Below are 20461 nucleotides of genomic sequence, written 5' to 3' on the forward strand. Positions count from 1 at the left end.
TCAGTGAGAGGAACCAGGTAACTAGGTAGGTCAGTGAGAGGAACCAGGTAACTAGGTAGGTCAGTGAGAGGAACCAGGTAACTAGGTAGGTCAGTGAGAGAAACCAGGTATAGCTAGGTAGGTCAGTGAGAGGAACCAGGTAACTAGGTAGGTCAGTGAGAGGAACCAGGTAAAGCTAGGTAGGTCAGTGAGAGGAACCAGGTAACTAGGTAGATCAGTGAGAGGAACCAGGTAACTAGGTAGGTCAGTGAGAGGAACCAGGTAACTAGGTAGGTCAGTGAGAGAAACCAGGTATAGCTAGGTAGGTCAGTGAGAGGAACCAGGTAAAGCTAGGTAGGTCAGTGAGAGGAACCAGGTAACTAGGTAGGTCAGTGAGAGGAACCAGGTAACTAGGTAGGTCAGTGAGAGGAACCAGGTAAAGCTAGGTAGGTCAGTGAGAGGAACCAGGTAACTAGGTAGGTCAGTGAGAGGAACCAGGTAACTAGGTAGGTCAGTGAGAGGAACCAGGTAAAGCTAGGTAGGTCAGTGAGAGGAACCAGGTAACTAGGTAGGTCAGTGAGAGGAACCAGGTAACTAGGTAGGTCAGTGAGAGGAACCAGGTAACTAGGTAGGTCAGTGAGAGAAACCAGGTATAGCTAGGTAGGTCAGTGAGAGGAACCAGGTAACTAGGTAGGTCAGTGAGAGGAACCAGGTAACTAGGTAGGTCAGTGAGAGGAACCAGGTAGGTCAGTGAGAGAAACCAGGTATAGCTAGGTAGGTCAGTGAGAGGAACCAGGTAAAGCTAGGTAGATCAGTGAGAGGAACCAGGTAACTAGGTAGGTCAGTGAGAGGAACCAGGTAACTAGGTAGGTCAGTGAGAGGAACCAGGTAACTAGGTAGGTCAGTGAGAGGAACCAGGTAACTAGGTAGGTCAGTGAGAGGAACCAGGTAACTAGGTAGGTCAGTGAGAGGAACCAGGTAACTAGGTAGGTCAGTGAGAGGAACCAGGTAAATAGGTAGGTCAGTGAGAGGAACCAGGTAAATAGGTAGGTCAGTGAGAGGAACCAGGTAACTAGGTAGGTCAGTGAGAGGAACCAGGTATAGCTAGGTAGGTCAGTGAGAGGAACCAGGTAACTAGGTAGGTCAGTGAGAGGAACCAGGTAACTAGGTAGGTCAGTGAGAGGAACCAGGTAACTAGGTAGGTCAGTGAGAGGAACCAGGTAACTAGGTAGGTCAGTGAGAGGAACCAGGTACAGCTAGGTAGGTCAGTGAGAGGAACCAGGTAAAGCTAGGTAGGTCAGTGAGAGGAACCAGGTAACTAGGTAGGTCAGTGAGAGGAACCAGGTAAAGCTAGGTAGGTCAGTGAGAGGAACCAGGTAACTAGGTAGGTCAGTGAGAGAAACCAGGTACAGCTAGGTAGGTCAGTGAGAGGAACCAGGTAACTAGGTAGGTCAGTGAGAGGAACCAGGTAACTAGGTAGGTCAGTGAGAGGAACCAGGTAACTAGGTAGGTCAGTGAGAGAAACCAGGTATAGCTAGGTAGGTCAGTGAGAGGAACCAGGTAAAGCTAGGTAGATCAGTGAGAGGAACCAGGTAACTAGGTAGGTCAGTGAGAGGAACCAGGTAGCTAGGTAGGTCAGTGAGAGGAACCAGGTAAAGCTAGGTAGGTCAGTGAGAGGAACCAGGTAACTAGGTAGGTCAGTGAGAGGAACCAGGTAAACTAGGTAGGTCAGTGAGAGGAACCAGGTAACTAGGTAAGTCAGTAAGAGGAACCAGGTAACTAGGTAGGTCAGTGAGAGGAACCAGGTAAATAGGTAGGTCAGTGAGAGGAACCAGGTAAATAGGTAGGTCAGTGAGAGGAACCAGGTAACTAGGTAGGTCAGTGAGAGGAACCAGGTATAGCTAGGTAGGTCAGTGAGAGGAACCAGGTAAAGCTAGGTAGGTCAGTGAGAGGAACCAGGTAACTAGGTAGGTCAGTGAGAGGAACCAGGTAAAGCTAGGTAGGTCAGTGAGAGGAACCAGGTAACTAGGTAAGTCAGTGAGAGGAACCAGGTAACTAGGTAGGTCAGTGAGAGGAACCAGGTAACTAGGTAGGTCAGTGAGAGGAACCAGGTACAGCTAGGTAGGTCAGTGAGAGGAACCAGGTAACTAGGTAGGTCAGTGAGAGGAACCAGGTAACTAGGTAGGTCAGTGAGAGGAACCAGGTAAAGCTAGGTAGGTCAGTGAGAGGAACCAGGTAACTAGGTAGGTCAGTGAGAGGAACCAGGTACAGCTAGGTAGGTCAGTGAGAGGAACCAGGTAACTAGGTAGGTCAGTGAGAGGAACCAGGTAACTAGGTAGGTCAGTGAGAGGAACCAGGTAACTAGGTAGGTCAGTGAGAGAAACCAGGTATAGCTAGGTAGGTCAGTGAGAGGAACCAGGTAAAGCTAGGTAGGTCAGTGAGAGGAACCAGGTAACTAGGTAGGTCAGTGAGAGGAACCAGGTAGCTAGGTAGATCAGTGAGAGGAACCAGGTAAAGCTAGGTAGGTCAGTGAGAGGAACCAGGTAACTAGGTAGGTCAGTGAGAGGAACCAGGTAAAGCTAGGTAGGTCAGTGAGAGGAACCAGGTAACTAGGTAAGTCAGTAAGAGGAACCAGGTAACTAGGTAGGTCAGTGAGAGGAACCAGGTAACTAGGTAGGTCAGTGAGAGGAACCAGGTACAGCTAGGTAGGTCAGTGAGAGGAACCAGGTAACTAGGTAGGTCAGTGAGAGGAACCAGGTAACTAGGTAGGTCAGTGAGAGGAACCAGGTAAAGCTAGGTAGGTCAGTGAGAGGAACCAGGTAACTAGGTAGGTCAGTGAGAGGAACCAGGTAACTAGGTAGGTCAGTGAGAGGAACCAGGTAAAGCTAGGTAGGTCAGTGAGAGGAACCAGGTAACTAGGTAGGTCAGTGAGAGGAACCAGGTAACTAGGTAGGTCAGTGAGAGGAACCAGGTAACTAGGTAGGTCAGTGAGAGGAACCAGGTAACTAGGTAGGTCAGTGAGAGGAACCAGGTAAAGCTAGGTAGGTCAGTGAGAGGAACCAGGTAACTAGGTAGGTCAGTGAGAGGAACCAGGTAAAGCTAGGTAGGTCAGTGAGAGGAACCAGGTAACTAGGTAGGTCAGTGAGAGGAACCAGGTAAAGCTAGGTAGGTCAGTGAGAGGAACCAGGTAACTAGGTAGGTCAGTGAGAGGAACCAGGTAACTAGGTAGGTCAGTGAGAGGAACCAGGTAACTAGGTAGGTCAGTGAGAGGAACCAGGTAACTAGGTAGGTCAGTGAGAGGAACCAGGTAAAGCTAGGTAGGTCAGTGAAAGGAACCAGGTAACTAGGTAGGTCAGTGAGAGGAACCAGGTAACTAGGTAGGTCAGTGAAAGGAACCAGGTAACTAGGTAGGTCAGTGAGAGGAACCAGGTAACTAGGTAGATCAGTGAGAGGAACCAGGTAACTAGGTAGGTCAGTGAGAGGAACCAGGTACAGCTAGGTAGGTCAGTGAAAGGGGTTCATCATGAACACCATGGTCCACTTTAGAAGTCCTTCACACCACCTCTCCTGTTCGCTCTGGCCCTTGGCTGGAGAGCAGGGAGGAGAGGAGAGGAGAGGAAGGAGAGGGGAGGGGAGGGAGAGGAGAGGAGAGGAGGGGAGGAGAGGAGAGGAGGGGGAGGGGAGGGGAGGGGAGGGGAGGGGAGAGGAGAGGAGGGGAGGAGAGGAGGGGGAGGGGAGGGGAGGGAGAGGAGGGGAGGAGAGGAGAGGAGAGGAGAGGAGGGGAGGGAGGGAGAGGAGGGAGAGGAGAGGAGGGAAGGGAGAGGAGAGGAGAGGAGAGGAGAGGAGAGGAGAGGAGAGGAGAGGAGAGGGGGAGGAGGAGAGGTGAGGAGGGGGAGGGAGGAGAGGAGAGGAGAGGAGGGAGGAGAGGAGAGGGAGGAGAGGAGGGGGAGGGAGGGGAGAGGAGGGAGGGAGGGAGGGAGGAGGGGAGGAGAGGAGAGGAGAGGAGGGAGGGGAGAGGAGGAGAGGAGAGGAGAGGAGAGGGGGGAAGAGGAGAGGAGGGAGGGAGGAGGAGAGGAGAGGTGAGGAGGGGGAGGGAGGAGAGGAGAGGGAGGAGAGGAGGGGGAGGGGAGGGGAGGGGAGAGGAGGGGAGAGGGGAGGAGAGGAGGGGAGAGGAGAGGAGAGGAGAGGAGAGGAGAGGGGGAAGAGGAGAGGAGGGAGGGAGGAGGAGAGGAGAGGAGGGAGGGGAGAGGAGAGGAGAGGAGAGTGTAGACTAGCCCTAGCTGGTCCATTAGCGGACAACACCATGCTGTGATGTCCAGGGCTTCTAGGAGGGATACAATGTAAAATTAGATGAAGACATCTCTCTATGTTCTTGGACACAACAGTGATGTAACCTCGGGGTCATTGGGTGTGTCGGGTTTTGTTTCGGGTCTTTCCCCATCACACACCCTCACCCAGCCCCAGGCTGTAGTGTGAGACAGCTTGATGTACCAGTACACCCCCTGGACAGGACACTAGTCTATCTCCTGTTTCTGTAGTGAGACAGCTTGATGTACCAGTACACCCCCTGGACAGGACACTAGTCTATCTCCTGTTTCTGTAGTGAGACAGCTTGATGTACCAGTACACCCCCTGGACAGGACACTAGTCTATCTCCTGTTTCTGTAGTGAGACAGCTTGATGTACCAGTACACCCCCTGGACAGGACACTAGTCTATCTCCTGTTTCTGTAGTGAGACAGCTTGATGTACCAGTACTTATTGTATTTATTTAATTTGTTATTTTACGGTAATTTTACCATTATTTTATTGTTATTTTACCAGGTAAATTGACTGAGAAACACATTCTCATTTACAGCAACAACCTGGGGAATAGTTACAGGGGAGAGGAGGGGGATGAATGAGCCAATTGTAAGCTGGGGATGATTAGGTGGCCATCTTGGGAATTTAGTCAGGACACCAGGGTTAACACCCCTACTCTTACGATAAACGCAATGGGATCTTTAATGACCTCAGAGAGTCAGGACACCCATTTAACATCCCGTCTGAAAGACAGAACCCTACACAGGGCAGTGTCCCCAATCACTGCCCTGGGGCATTGTGATATTTAGTTTTTTAGACCTGAGGAAAGAGTGCCTCCTACTGGCCCTCCAACACCACTTCCAGCAGCTGGTCTCCCATCCAGGGACCGACCAGGACCAACCCTGCTTAGCTTCAGAGGACAGACAGCAGTGGGATGCAGGCTGGTAATAGAGCTCATTGTTCTTATTCAGAATGAACTAATTAAGAGCATAAACGCAAGGAGCTCTATTAAACAGAGCCTGTGAGCTGGCTGGCTGGCTGACTGATTAGCTGACTGACTGATTAGCTGACTGACTGGCTGACTGACTGGCTGGCTGTCTGACTGGCTGGCTGTCTGACTGATTAGCTGACTGACTGGCTGACTGACTGACTGGCTGACTGACTGGCTGGCTGTCTGACTGATTAGCTGACTGACTGATTAGCTGACTGACTGGCTGACTGTCTGGCTGGCTGACTGGCTGGCTGTCTGACTGATTAGCTGACTGACTGGCTGACTGGCAGACTGATTAGATGACTGACTGGCAGACTGTCTGACTGTCTGACTGATTAGCTGACTGATTAGAACTGGCTGGCTGATTAGCTGACTGGCTGGCTGATTAGCTGAATGGCTGACTGACTGGCTGACTGGCTGACTGATTAGTTGACTGGCAGGCTGATTAGCTGACTGGCTGACTGACTGACCAACTGACTGTCTTTGGCTGACTCTGTTCCTGGCTGACTGATTAGCTGACTGATTAGCTGACTGGCTGACTGACTGATTGGCTGACTGTGTGACTGTGTGACTGACTGACTGACTGACTGACTGACTGACTGACTGTCTGACTGATTAGCTGACTGGCTGAATTATTGGCTGACTGATTAGCTGACTGACTGGCTGATTAGCTGACTGGCTGACTGACTGGCCATGTGGGTATGGAAGGCTGAGTGATTGGCTGACTGATTGGCTCACTGATTAGCTGATTAGCTGACTGACTGACTGGCTGATTGGCTGAGTGGCCATGTGGGTATGGAAGGCTGAGTGATTGGCTGACTGATTAGCTGACTGACTGACTGACTGACTGGCTGATTAGCTGACTGGCTGACTGACTGACTGTGATTAGCTGACTGATTAGCTGACTGGCTGGCTGATTAGCTGACTGACTGACTGACTGGCTGGTTAGCTGACTGGCTGATTAGCTGACTGACTGGCCATGTGGGTATGGAAGGCTGACTGTGGGGGGGCTTACTACCCCCCCTCCTCCAGCCTGCTAGATCCTCAGAGGAGCCTAATCTACTGGTTCTGGACCCTAATCTACTGGTACTGGACCCTAATCTACTGGTTCTGGACCCTAATCTACTGGTTCTGGACCCTAATCTACTGGTACTGGACCCTAATCTACTGGTTCTGGACCCTAATCTACTGGTTCTGGACCCTAATCTACTGCTGGGTGTTAATGATGCTCAAGGACCCTAATCTACTGGTTCTGGACCCTAATCTACTGGTTCTGGACCCTAATCTACTGCTGGGTGTTAATGATGCTCAAGGACCCTAATCTACTGGTTCTGGACCCTAATCTACTGCTGGGTGTTAATGATGCTCAAGGACCCTAATCTACTGGTTCTGGACCCTAATCTACTGGTTCTAGACCCTAATCTACTGGTTCTAGACCCTAATCTACTGGTTCTGGACCCTAATCTACTGGTTCTAGACCCTAATCTACTGGTTCTGGACCCTAATCTACTGGTTCTGGACCCGAATCTACTGGTTCTGGACCCTAATCTACTGGTACTGGACCCTAATCTACTGGTTCTGGACCCTAATCTACTGCTGGGTGTTAATGATTCTCTCTCTCTCTCTCTCTCTCTCTCTCTCTCTCTCAAACCCGTGTGTGAGTGCGGGCATGTGTTAGTGTGTACGTGAGTGTGTGTGTATGTGCGTATGTGCGTGTTTGTGTGTGTGAGAGAGTCTCCGTGCGTACGTGTATATTTGCAAAATAAAATTCAATATAAACGGGGACATATTCTCTTCCTAAATTGGCACAGTACATGAGGAATGATTAAATACTTCTGCATCCTGCTAGGCGTGGAGTCTCTGCATGCCAAACGGTATCCTACCCACTTTATAGCGCACTACGTTTGACCAGCAAGGGCCCAGGGAGATTTGAGATGCATCCCTAGTGTCTCTCCGTTCTCTCGTCACACAGTAATCTCAGTAATCTCACTAAATCGGTAGATTTGAAAGAGTTATTAACTATGTTGAGATGCTCTGGAAAAGCTTGAACTCTGCTAAATGGCTGATTCATATTTCACCTATATATTCCCACGCATACTTACAGGCCTGACATCTGGCGGAGTTAGTATGAGCAGGAAGGAAGCCACGGAGACTGATACTGAAGGTACAAGAGGGCATGTTGAAGCCAGGGATAACGGGGGAAAATATCCTCTGCAGATTAGCTTCCAGTCGTGAGACTCACTCAGGTAATACTGGACAGGAAAAAGACCTTAGAAATCGAACACTTTACAAGACACAATGAAACAAGGGAAGTCTCTGTGGTTTTAGCTTGATACCGTGGCGATGCCCAACAGAAATGGAACTCCACATTATTACTTGGTCACATCAATGACAACATGTCCTCGTGGCATGAGTAATACCTCTGTCTCTCCCCCCCCCCACCCAATCACAAACGACTAACGTCAGCCTTCAGCTCAAGTTGTCCTGTTCTATTTCAACACCACAGTACAGCACCGAAACATTCTGCTGCAGTAGCCTTCCTATTCTCCATGTTCCAATATGTTCTTAACCTGTTTACAAAACAAGACAGGATGTGACATCACAGACTGAAGGATTCCCCCCCCCCGATGTTGGGAACATTCTGGAACGTTAAGTCTAACCATCTGACCCCCCTATCCAATCCAAGAACCTGAGGGAAGTTTTGAAAATGAGCGACGTTGATGTGTTGATGACTCAAGGCCCGGGAAACAATGACACCTTTCTCTGCATGGCCAAAGAGGATTGGAGGAGGGTAATACTGTATGAACCACAGCGGAAATCTTACTGAGAGATTATCCGCTGTAGAGAAATGACACAATGGTAACAACTGGACAGCTTAACTCAATATCTGGAGTAAACCTTCAGCATATTATAATGGTAGTGTTGCTTTACCCATTATGCTCTCTGTTCAACAGAACATTCTAATAGAATACCAGTTACTATATTGTTACATAACAGCAGTCATTATTCACATTGAATCAACCATCCAGCACGAGGTCAGACTGCCATATTGGCTCGCTCTTCTTGATCAGGGAAGGAGAGGTCATACTGCCATATTGGCTAGCTTTAGAAGTTTCTGACAGGCTAATTGACATCATTTGAGTCAAATGGAGGTGTATCTGTGAATGTATTTGAAGGCCTACCTTCAAACTCAGTGCCTCTTTGCTTGACATCATGGGAAAATCTAAAGAAATCAGCCAAGACCTCAGAAAAATAATTGTAGACCTCCATAAATCTGGTTCATCCTTGGGAGCAATTTCCAAATGCCTGAAGGTACCACGTTCATCTGTACAAACAATAGTACGCAAGTATAAACACCATGGGACCATGCAGCCGTCATACCGCTCAGGAAGGAGACGCGTTCTGTCTCCTAGAGATGAACGTGATTTGGTGCAAAAAGTGCAAATCAATCCCAGAACAACAGCAAAGGACCATGTGAAGATGCTGGAGGAAACAGGTACAAAAATATCTATATCCACAGTAAAACGAGTCCTATATCGACATAACCTGAAAGGCCACACAGCAGGAAGATGCCACCGCTCCATAACCGCCATAAAAAAGCCAGACTACGGTTTGCAACTGCACATGGGGACAAAGATAGAACATTTTGGAGAAATGTCCTCTGGTCTGATGAAACAAAAATAGAACTGTTTGGCCATAAAGACCATCGTTATGTTTGGAGGACAAAGGGGGAGGCTTGCAAGCCGAAGAACACCATCCCAACCGTGAAGCACGTGGGAGGCAGCATCATGTTGTGGGGGTGCTTTGCTGCAGGAGGGACTGGTGCACTTCACAAAAGAGATGGCATCATGAGGCAGGAAAATTATTTGGATATATTGAAGCAACATCTCAAGACATCAGTCGGGAAGTTAAATCTTGGTCGCAAATGGGTCTTCCAAATGGACAATGACCCCAAGCATACTTCCAAAGTTGTGGCAAAATGTCTTAAGGACAACAAAGTCAAGGTATTAGAGTGGCCATCACAAAGCCTTGACCTCAATCCTATAGAAAATTTGTGGGCAGAACTGAAAAAGCGTGTGCGAGCAAGGAGGCCTACAAACCTGACTCAGTTACACCAGCTCTGTCAGGAAGAATGGGCCAAAATTCACCCAACTTACTGTGGGAAGCTTGTGGAAGGCTACCCGAAATGTTTGACCCAAGTTAAACAATTTAAAGGCAATGCTACCAAATACTAATTGAGTGTATGTAAACTTCTGACCCACTGGGAATGTGATGAAAGAAATAGAAGCAGAAATAAATAATTCTCATATCACATTCTTAAAATAAAGTGGTGATCCTAACTGACCTAAAACAGGGATTTTTTACTAGGATTAAATGTCAGGAATTGTGAAAAACTGATTTTAAATGTATTTGGCTAAGGTGTATGTAAACTTCCGACTTCAACTGTATGTATAGGGGTGTGGTGACTAGGCAACAGGATATAAGATAAACAGAGTAGCAGCAGCTTGTATGTGAGTGGGTGTGTGAGCAGATTATGTTGTGTGTGCTTGTGTGTGTGTGTGTGTGTGTGTGTGTGTGTGTGTGTGTGTGTGTGTGTGTGTGTGTGTGTGTGTGTGTGTGTGTGTGTGTGTGTTGGAGTGACAGCGTGTGCGTGTGCGTGTGTTGGAGTGACAGCGTGTGTGTGTGAGTGTGTGTAGGACCCTGTCAGTCTGCATAGAGACAGTGTAAAGATTGAAATAAAAAGTAAATAAAGATACAAGTTTAACTCAGATAGTCAGAGTAGCTGTTCTGTCAGCTGTTTATCAGTCTTATTGTTTGGGGACAGAAGCTGTTCTTCATTCCAGCCATACTGGACTGTATCATTTGTAGAGAATGACTTCTAGGCACTTACATGTATGTGTCTTCTTCGCTGCTGACGTCCCTGAGAGAAACAGAAAGAGACCAGCTGTTAGATCATCACTCAACTCAATGACATCCACTCTGTGTTTCTGCTCCAGACCACTTTAATACGGGAAGGGAACGACTGAGGGGAGAGGAGTCTGTCTGTCTGTCCGTTTGTCTCCTCTCCATAAGGCCTCTAGGACTCCAACCCAACCTGGGGGGAGAGGAGTCTGTCTGTTCGTTTGGCTCCTCTCCATAAGGCCTCTAGGACCCCAACGCAACCCAACCCAACCTGGGGGGAGAGGAGTCTGTCTGTTCGTTTGTCTCCTCTCCATAAGGCCTCTAGGACCCCAACCCAACCCAACTCAACCTGAGGGGAGAGGAGTCTGTCTGTTCGTTTGGCTCCTCTCCATAAGGCCTCTAGGACCCCAACCCAACCCAACTCAACCTGGGGGGAGAGGAGTCTGTCTGTTCGTTTGGCTCCTCTCCAAAAGGCCTCTAGGACCCCAACCCAACCTGGGGGGAGAGGAGTCTGTCTGTTCGTTTGGCTCCTCTCCAAAAGGCCTCTAGGACTCCAACTCAACCTGGGGGAAAAATCTGTTGGTCCTCAATCATTCCTTCCACTGGTGCTCTGTTCTACAGGCTGTGACAAGGACACAGAAACAAGTGGGGGGTCGGAGAGAGAGAGAGTGAGAGAGAGTGTGTGTGTGTGTGTGTGTGTGTGTGTGTGTGTGTGTGTGTGTGTGTGTGTGTGTGTGTGTGTGTAGGGATCTGTATCTCTGTGTGTACCTGTGAAGACAGCAGAGACATGGCCCGAAGCCTTTACCTACTCAAGCAGGACTCACCCCATCTCCCCTCTCCTCCATTCCTGTCTTCCCCCTGACCTCTGTACCCATCTCCACCATTCATGTCTTCCCCCTGACCTCTGTACCCAGGTCTCCTCTCCTCCATTCCTGTCTTCCCCCTGACCTCTGCACCCAGGTCTCCCCTCTCCTCCATTCCTGTCTTCCCCCTGAACCCAGGTCTCCTCTCCTCCATGCCTGTCTTCCCCCTGACCCCTGTACCCAGGTCTCCCCTCTCCTCCATGCCTGTCTTCCCCCTGACCCCTGTACCCAGGTCTCCCCTCTCCTCCATTCCTGTCTTCCCCCTGACCTCTGTACCCAGGTCTCCTCTCCTCCATGCCTGTCTTCCCCCTGACCCCAGGTCTCTTCTCTCACACCACCAATCTGTCAACATCACGCTGTCTGCGATAGGAGACATGATTCTCCACCCAAACACACACACACTTGTATTGTAAATGCACCCTGTCACCAATAGGCCCGTCTGAATGAATGGCCTGTTTCAGAGAGAGAGAGAGAGAGAGAGAGAGAGAGAGAGAGAGAGAGAGAGAGAGAGAGAGAGAGAGAGAGAGAGAGAGAGAGAGAGAGACCCTGACACAGCCTGCCAAGTCCTGTCTCTACTGCCGCCCAGACAGGGCCAGGGATGGAGGTCAGTTTCTCCTTGAGAGATGGAGCAGCTAGCAGAGGGTAGTTCAGGGTTGAGAGATGGAGCAGCTAGCAGAGGGTAGTTCAGGGTTGAGAGATGGAGCAGCTAGCAGAGGGTAGATCAGGGTTGAGAGATGGAGCAGCTAGCAGAGGGTAGATCAGGGTTGAGAGATGGAGCAGCTAGCAGAGGGTAGTTCAGGGTTGAAACATGGTTAAATCTCCCCATGGCTGCTGTGCTACTTTCATCCCATTATAGATGTGTGCTGAGTGGATGATAGGTAATTTCTTCAGACAGACATCAGTACCAGTCAGTCCAGGTGGCTTGTAATAATTCATGAATGAAGGTCTATGAAGGAAATGATGGTATAAAACTATATTTACTACAAAATATTACAGTTTAGATTGGTAAATGACTGGTAAAGGGGTCAGATTGTGAAATGACTGGTAAAGGGGTCAGATTGGGAAATGACTGGTAAAGGGTCAGATTGGGAAATGACTGGTAAAGGGGTCAGATTGGGAATTGACTGGTAAAGGGGTCAGATTGTGAAATGACTGGTAAAGGGGTCAGATTGTGAAATGGCTGGTAAAGGGGTCAGATTGTGAATTGACTGGTAAAGGGGTCAGATTGTGAAATGACTGGTAAAGGGGTCAGATTGTGAAATGACTGGTAAAGGGGTCAGATTGGGAAATGACTGGTAAAGGGGTCAGATTGTGAAATGACTGGTAAAGGGGTCAGATTGTGAAATGACTGGTAAAGGGGTCAGATTGGGAAATGACTGGTAAAGGGGTCAGATTGGGAAATGACTGGTAAAGGGGTCAGATTGGTAAATGACTGGTAAAGGGGTCAGATTGTGAATTGACTGGTAAAGGGGTCAGATTGGGAAATGACTGGTAAAGGGGTCAGATTGGGAAATGACTGGTAAAGGGGTCAGATTGGGAAATGACTGGTAAAGGGGTCAGATTGGGAAATGACTGGTAAAGGGGTCAGATTGGGAAATGACTGGTAAAGGGGTCAGATTGGGAAATGACTGGTAAGGGGTCAGATTGTGAATTGACTGGTAAAGGGGTCAGATTGGGAAATGACTGATAAAGGGGTCAGATTGGGAAATGACTGATAAAGGGGTCAGATTGGGAAATGACTGGTAAAGGGGTCAGATTGTGAAATGACTGGTAAAGGGGTCAGATTGGGAAATGACTGGTAAAGGTGACACAAGGATAATTAAAACAACAATAATATTCAGCTATTTCATGGGTCACTGCTGCTGGTATCTCTGCTTAATAATCAGCACCATAAATGTCTGAATACTTAGACTCTACCCTTCTATCACTGAGGACAGAGGAGAGAGGATAGACAGACACAGACAGTCAGGTAGAGGGAGAGAAACACAGACAGGTAGAGGGAGAGAGACAGACAGGTAGGGGAGAGAGACAGACAGGTAGGGGAGAGAGACAGACAGGTAGGGGGAGAGAGAGGAACAGAGAGGTAGAGGGAGAGAGAGACAGACAGGTAGGGGAGAGAGAGGAACAGAGAGGTAGAGGGAGAGAGAGACAGACAGGTAGGGGAGAGAGACAGACAGGTAGGGGAGAGAGACAGCCAGGTAGGGGGAGAGAGAGGAACAGAGAGGTAGAGGGAGAGAGAGACAGACAGGTAGGGGAGAGAGACACAGACAGGTAGGGGAGAGAGACAGACAGGTGGGGGAGAGAGACAGACAGGTAGGGGGAGAGAGAGGAACAGAGAGGTAGAGGGAGAGAGACAGACAGGTAGGGGAGAGAGACAGACAGGTAGGGGAGAGAGAGGAACAGAGAGGTAGAGGGAGAGAGAGACAGACAGGTAGGGGAGAGAGACAGACAGGTAGGGGAGAGAGACAGACAGGTAGGGGGAGAGAGAGGAACAGAGAGGTAGAGGGAGAGAGAGACAGACAGGTAGGGGAGAGAGACAGACAGGTAGGGGAGAGAGACAGACAGGTAGGGGAGAGAGACAGACAGGTAGGGGAGAGAGACAGACAGGTAGGGGGAGAGAGAGAAACAGAGAGGTAGAGGGAGAGAGAGACAGACAGACAGGTAGGGGAGAGAGACAGACAGGTAGGGGAGAGAGACAGCCAGGTAGGGGGAGAGAGAGGAACAGAGAGGTAGAGGGAGAGAGAGACAGACAGGTAGGGGAGAGAGACAGACAGGTAGGGGAGAGAGACAGACAGGTAGGGGAGAGAGACAGACAGGTAGGGGGAGAGAGAGACAGACAGTAGAGAGTCATTTAACAGACTCTTTTATCCAGAGAGATTTACAGTAGAGAGTCATTTAACAGACTCTCTGATCCAGAGAGACTTACAGTAGAGAGTCATTTAACAGACTCTCTGATCCAGAGAGACTTACAGTAGAGAGTCATTTAACAGACTCTCTGATCCAGAGAGACTTACAGTAGAGAGTCATTTAACAGACTCTCTGATCCAGAGAGACTTACAGTAATGAATGCATACATTTCGATTCTTTTTCCGTACTGGTCCCTCGTGGGAATCAACTGCACCAGTCGACAAAGTCATTCAACAAACGTTTCTGTAATGACACAGTTACACTGATGTGTTCGCATACCAGAAACCCCCCCAAAAACATAATATTAAAATAATTCTAAAATAAAACATCAAATAATAATTGTAATTTTCAAGAACACCTAACTACCCCGAGGAGAGGACAAGTCTCCTGAGTAGTTCAGAGCAGAATGACTTGTTACTCCCAGGACTATGTTATATCTGATCTGCTAGAATTGGTTCTGACGATATCTACCACACTCTACAGGTTGCTGCCTCTCTCTCTCTTTATCGCCAAGGAATTACCCATTCATTCACAATTTCCTTCAAATTTAGCTCCGATTCCATATTCATCCAGGTCTCAATTAAATATCTGTCTGGCTTTCCAAGAAGGTGGAGGAAAAAAACCAGAGCCAGATTCTAAACAGAGACCTAAGTAGAAACAGTCCATCTAGGCCTCCAACACAGCTGCAGTAGAACCTTTCTCCTGAGCTATTCTGCTGCTGTTCTGTCTCTCTGCCTTATTAACCCAGGTGAGTGTTTGGCCCTGTCTGTTAAAGTAGCTGTTGAATTGAACATTGGAGCCGAGCCACGGAGAAAGAAAGTGAGAGAGAGATATACAACCCATATTTATGTTGATTTATTTTCCCTTTTGTACTTTAACTATTTGCACATTGTTACAACACTGTATATAGACACAATATGACATTTAAAATGTCTTTATTCTTTTGGAACTGCTGTGAGTGTAATGTTTACTGTTCATTTTTATTGTTTATTTCACTTTTGTTTATTATCTACTTCACATGCTTTGGCAATGTTAACATATGTTTCCCATGTCAATAAATGGAATTGAATTGAGAGAGAAGACAGCAGGCTGGGAGACAGGTTGGGAACCTGAGAGAATTATAATTATCCAGGAAGAAATGTACTAGATAAATGTTGTCATTATCAATTTGAGACTTTTTATACATTACTCTGTAAATATTAGCTTGGACTGGTAAACAGTCTCTACCCTATAATACTACTGGACTGGTAAACAGCCTAGACTCTATACTACTGGACTGGTAAACAGTCTCTACCCTATAATACTACTGGACTGGTAAACAGTCTCTACCCTAGACTCTATACTACTGGACTGGTAAACAGTCTCTACCCTATAATACTACTGGGCTGGTAAACAGTCTCTATCCTAGACTCTATACTACTGGACTGGTAAACAGCCTAGACTCTATACTACTGGACTGGTAAACAGTCTCTACCCTATAATACTACTGGACTGGTAAACAGTCTCTACCCTAGACTCTATACTACTGGGCTGGTAAACAGTCTCCCTAGACTCTATACTACTGGACTGGTAAACAGTCTCTACCCTATAATACTACTGGACTGGTAAACAGTCTCCCTAGACTCTATACTACTGGACTGGTAAACAGCTCACCCTAGACTCTATACTAGTGGACTGGTAAACAGTCTCTACCCTATAATACTACTGGGCTGGTAAACAGTCTCTACCCTAGACTCTATACTACTGGGCTGGTAAACAGTCTCTACCCTAGACTCTATACTACTGGACTGGTAAACAGTCTCTACCCTATAATATTACTGGGCTGGTAAACAGTCTCTACCCTAGACTCTATACTACTGGACTGGTAAACAGTCTCTACCCTAGACTCTATACTACTGGACTGGTAAACAGTCTCTACCCTATACTCTATACTACTGGGCTGGTAAACAGTCTCTACCCTAGACTCTATACTACTGGACTGGTAAACAGTCTCTACCCTAGACTCTATACTACTGGACTGGTAAACAGTCTCTACCCTAGACTCTATACTACTGGGCTGGTAAACAGTCTCTACCCTAGACTCTATACTACTGGGCTGGTAAACAGTCTCTACCCTATAATACTACTGGACTGGTAAACAGTCTCTACCCTAGACTCTATACTACTGGGCTGGTAAACAGTCTCTACCCTAGACTCTATACTACTGGGCTGGTAAACAGTCTCTACCCTAGACTCTATACTACTGGGCTGGTAAACAGTCTCTACCCTAGACTCTATACTACTGGGCTGGTAAACAGTCTCTACCCTAGACTCTATACTACTGGACTGGTAAACAGTCTCTACCCTAGACTCTATACTACTGGACTGGTAAACAGTCTCTACCCTATAATACTACTGGGCTGGTAAACAGTCTCTACTCTAGACTCTATACTACTGGGCTGGTAAACAGTCTCTACCCTAGACTCTATACTACTGGACTGGTAAACAGTCTCTACCCTATAATACTACTGGGCTGGTAAACAGTCTCTACCCTAGACTCTATACTACTGGGCTGGTAAACAGTCTCTACCCTAGACTCTATACTACTGGGCTGGTAAACAGTCTCTACCCTATAATACTACTGGACTGGTAAACAGTCTCTACCCTAGACTCTATACTACTGGGCTGGTAAACAGTCTCTACCCTATAATACTACTGGGCTGGTAAACAGTCTCTACCCTATAATACTACTGGACTGGTAAACAGTCTCTACCCTAGACTCTATACTACTGGACTGGTAAACAGTCTCTACCCTAGACTCTATACTACTGGGCTGGTAAACAGTCTCTACCCTAGACTCTATACTACTGGGCTGGTAAACTGTCTCTACCCTAGACTCTATACTACCGGGCTGGTAAACAGTCTCTACCCTAGACTCTATACTACTGGACTGGTAAACAGTCTCTACCCTATAATACTACTGGACTGGTAAACAGTCTCTACCCTAGACTCTATACTACTGGGCTGGTAAACAGTCTCTACCCTAGACTCTATACTACTGGACTGGTAAACAGTCTCTACCCTAGACTCTATACTACTGGGCTGGTAAACAGTCTCTACCCTAGACTCTATACTACTGGACTGGTAAACAGTCTCTACCCTAGACTCTATACTACTGGACTGGTAAACAGTCTCTACCCTAGACTCTATACTACTGGGCTGGTAAACAGTCTCTACCCTAGACTCTATACTACTGGGCTGGTAAACAGTCTCTACCCTATAATACTACTGGACTGGTAAACAGTCTCTACCCTATAATACTACTGGACTGGTAAACAGTCTCTACCCTAGACTCTATACTACTGGACTGGTAAACAGTCTCTACCCTAGACTCTATACTACTGGACTGGTAAACAGTCTCTACCCTAGACTCTATACTACTGGACTGGTAAACAGTCTCTACCCTAGACTCTATACTACTGGGCTGGTAAACAGTCTCTACCCTAGACTCTATACTACTGGGCTGGTAAACAGTCTCTACCCTAGACTCTATACTACTGGGCTGGTAAACAGTCTCTACCCTAGACTCTATACTACTGGGCTGGTAAACAGTCTCTACCCTAGACTCTATACTACTGGACTGGTAAACAGTCTCTACCCTAGACTCTATACTACTGGACTGGTAAACAGTCTCTACCCTAGACTCTATACTACTGGGCTGGTAAACAGTCTCTACCCTAGACTCTATACTACTGGGCTGGTAAACAGTCTCTACCCTATAATACTACTGGACTGGTAAACAGTCTCTACCCTAGACTCTATACTACTGGGCTGGTAAACAGTCTCTACCCTAGACTCTATACTACTGGACTGGTAAACAGTCTCTATCCTAGACTCTATACTACTGGGCTGGTAAACAGTCTCTACCCTAGACTCTATACTACTGGGCTGGTAAACAGTCTCTACCCTAGACTCTATACTACTGGACTGGTAAACAGTCTCTACCCTATAATACTACTGGACTGGTAAACAGTCTCTACCCTAGACTCTATACTACTGGACTGGTAAACAGTCTCTACCCTATAATACTACTGGGCTGGTAAACAGTCTCTACCCTAGACTCTATACTACTGGGCTGGTAAACAGTCTCTACCCTAGACTCTATACTACTGGGCTGGTAAACAGTCTCTACCCTAGACTCTATACTACTGGGCTGGTAAACAGTCTCTACCCTAGACTCTATACTACTGGACTGGTAAACAGTCTCTACCCTAGACTCTATACTACTGGGCTGGTAAACAGTCTCTACCCTAGACTCTATACTACTGGGCTGGTAAACAGTCTCTACCCTAGACTCTATACTACTGGACTGGTAAACAGTCTCTACCCTAGACTCTATACTACTGGGCTGGTAAACAGTCTCTACCCTATAATACTACTGGACTGGTAAACAGTCTCTACCCTAGACTCTATACTACTGGGCTGGTAAACAGTCTCTACCCTAGACTCTATACTACTGGACTGGTAAACAGTCTCTACCCTAGACTCTATACTACTGGGCTGGTAAACAGTCTCTACCCTAGACTCTATACTACTGGGCTGGTAAACAGTCTCTACCCTATAATACTACTGGGCTGGTAAACAGTCTCTACCCTAGACTCTATACTACTGGACTGGTAAACAGTCTCTACCCTAGACTCTATACTACTGGACTGGTAAACAGTCTCTACCCTAGACTCTATACTACTGGACTGGTAAACAGTCTCTACCCTAGACTCTATACTACTGGGCTGGTAAACAGTCTCTACCCTAGACTCTATACTACTGGACTGGTAAACAGTCTCTACCCTAGACTCTATACTACTGGGCTGGTAAACAGTCTCTACCCTAGACTCTATACTACTGGACTGGTAAACAGTCTCTACCCTATACTCATACTACTGGACTGGTAAACAGTCTCTACCCTATAATACTACTGGACTGGTAAACAGTCTCTACCCTAGACTCTATACTACTGGACTGGTAAACAGTCTCTACCCTAGACTCTATACTACTGGGCTGGTAAACAGTCTCTACCCTAGACTCTATACTACTGGGCTGGTAAACAGTCTCTACCCTATACTCTATACTACTGGGCTGGTAAACAGTCTCTACCCTAGACTCTATACTACTGGGCTGGTAAACAGTCTCTACCCTAGACTCTATACTACTGGACTGGTAAACAGTCTCTACCCTAGACTCTATACTACTGGACTGGTAAACAGTCTCTACCCTAGACTCTATACTACTGGACTGGTAAACAGTCTCTACCCTAGACTCTATACTACTGGACTGGTAAACAGTCTCTACCCTAGACTCTATACTACTGGGCTGGTAAACAGTGCATTCACCTTATGATTATAATATCCAGTGGAACAACCACTTTACAGTAGTGCATCTAAATCTTTTAGGGGGGGGTTAGAAGCATTACTTTATCCTACCCTAGACTCTATACTACTGGGCTGGTACTTCTAGACTCTATACTACTGGGCTGACATTACACAGTGTACACTGCATGGTACTGATTCATTTGACATATTTAAAGTGTGGTTCCATTTAAACCCAATCCCCGGTTTTGCTACGCACAGTTAAGAGGAAAACATGGAGGAGGAAATTGAAGCTTAGTCCAGTGGCCTGTGGTTCTACACAGGAATGAGGAGGCCACACACACACACACACACACACACACACACACACACACACACACACACAAACACACACACACACACACACACACACACACACACACACACACACACACACACACACACACACACACACACACACACACACACACACACACACACACACACACACACACACACACACACACACACACACACACACACACACACACACACACACACACACACACACACACTCACTCACTCAGAAAACTAAACACACAAACACACACACATTTAGAAAACGAAACCAACTGGGTTGTATTTTCCAAGAGGTGTATCTGGGAATTATTTCCCCTGGCTAGATTCCAGGATGGAGACGGAGAAAACCCTAGTATTCATCCAGTATGCAGTGTAAGCCTTCAGGTAACTGCCAAAATACAGGAAACACCAACATTAAGTGTGTTAATGGGGCGTTGGGTCTCCACCAGTCAGAGCGGCTTCAATGCACCTTGTCATAGATTCTACAAGTGTCTGGAACTCTCTATTGGAGGGATGTGACACCAGTCTTCCACAAGAAACTCCATCATTTGGTGTTTTGTTGATGGTGGAAAACGCTGTCTCAGGCACCCCCACACCATCACACCTCCTCCTCCATGCTTCACGGTGGGAACCACACATGCGGAAATCATCCGTTCACCTACTCTGCGTCTCACAAAGACACGGCGGTTGGAACCAAAAATCTCAAATTTGGACTCATCAGACCAAAGGACAGATTTCCACCGGTCTAATGTCCGCTGCTCGTGTTTCTTGGCCCAAGTCTCTTCTTCTTATTGGTGTCCTTTAGTAGTGGTTTCTTTTCAGCAATTTGAGCTG

General features: G+C 47.4%; 1 protein-coding gene across 2 annotated transcripts in view; it reads right to left on the reverse strand.

Moving 5' to 3' along the window:
• LOC106588012 (nuclear receptor ROR-alpha A) overlaps positions 1–20461 on the reverse strand; it is a 255417-nt gene that overhangs the window by 108684 nt on the left and 126272 nt on the right. For both annotated transcript variants that reach the window (XM_045707982.1, XM_045707981.1), the window contains exon 2: positions 10163–10192. In XM_045707982.1, coding sequence (XP_045563938.1) covers positions 10163–10192 — 30 coding nt within the window. The remainder of the gene's footprint in view (positions 1–10162; positions 10193–20461) is intronic.

This window comes from Salmo salar, chromosome ssa26 (genome assembly GCF_905237065.1).
Source record: "Salmo salar chromosome ssa26, Ssal_v3.1, whole genome shotgun sequence".
Lineage (NCBI taxonomy): Eukaryota > Metazoa > Chordata > Actinopteri > Salmoniformes > Salmonidae > Salmo > Salmo salar.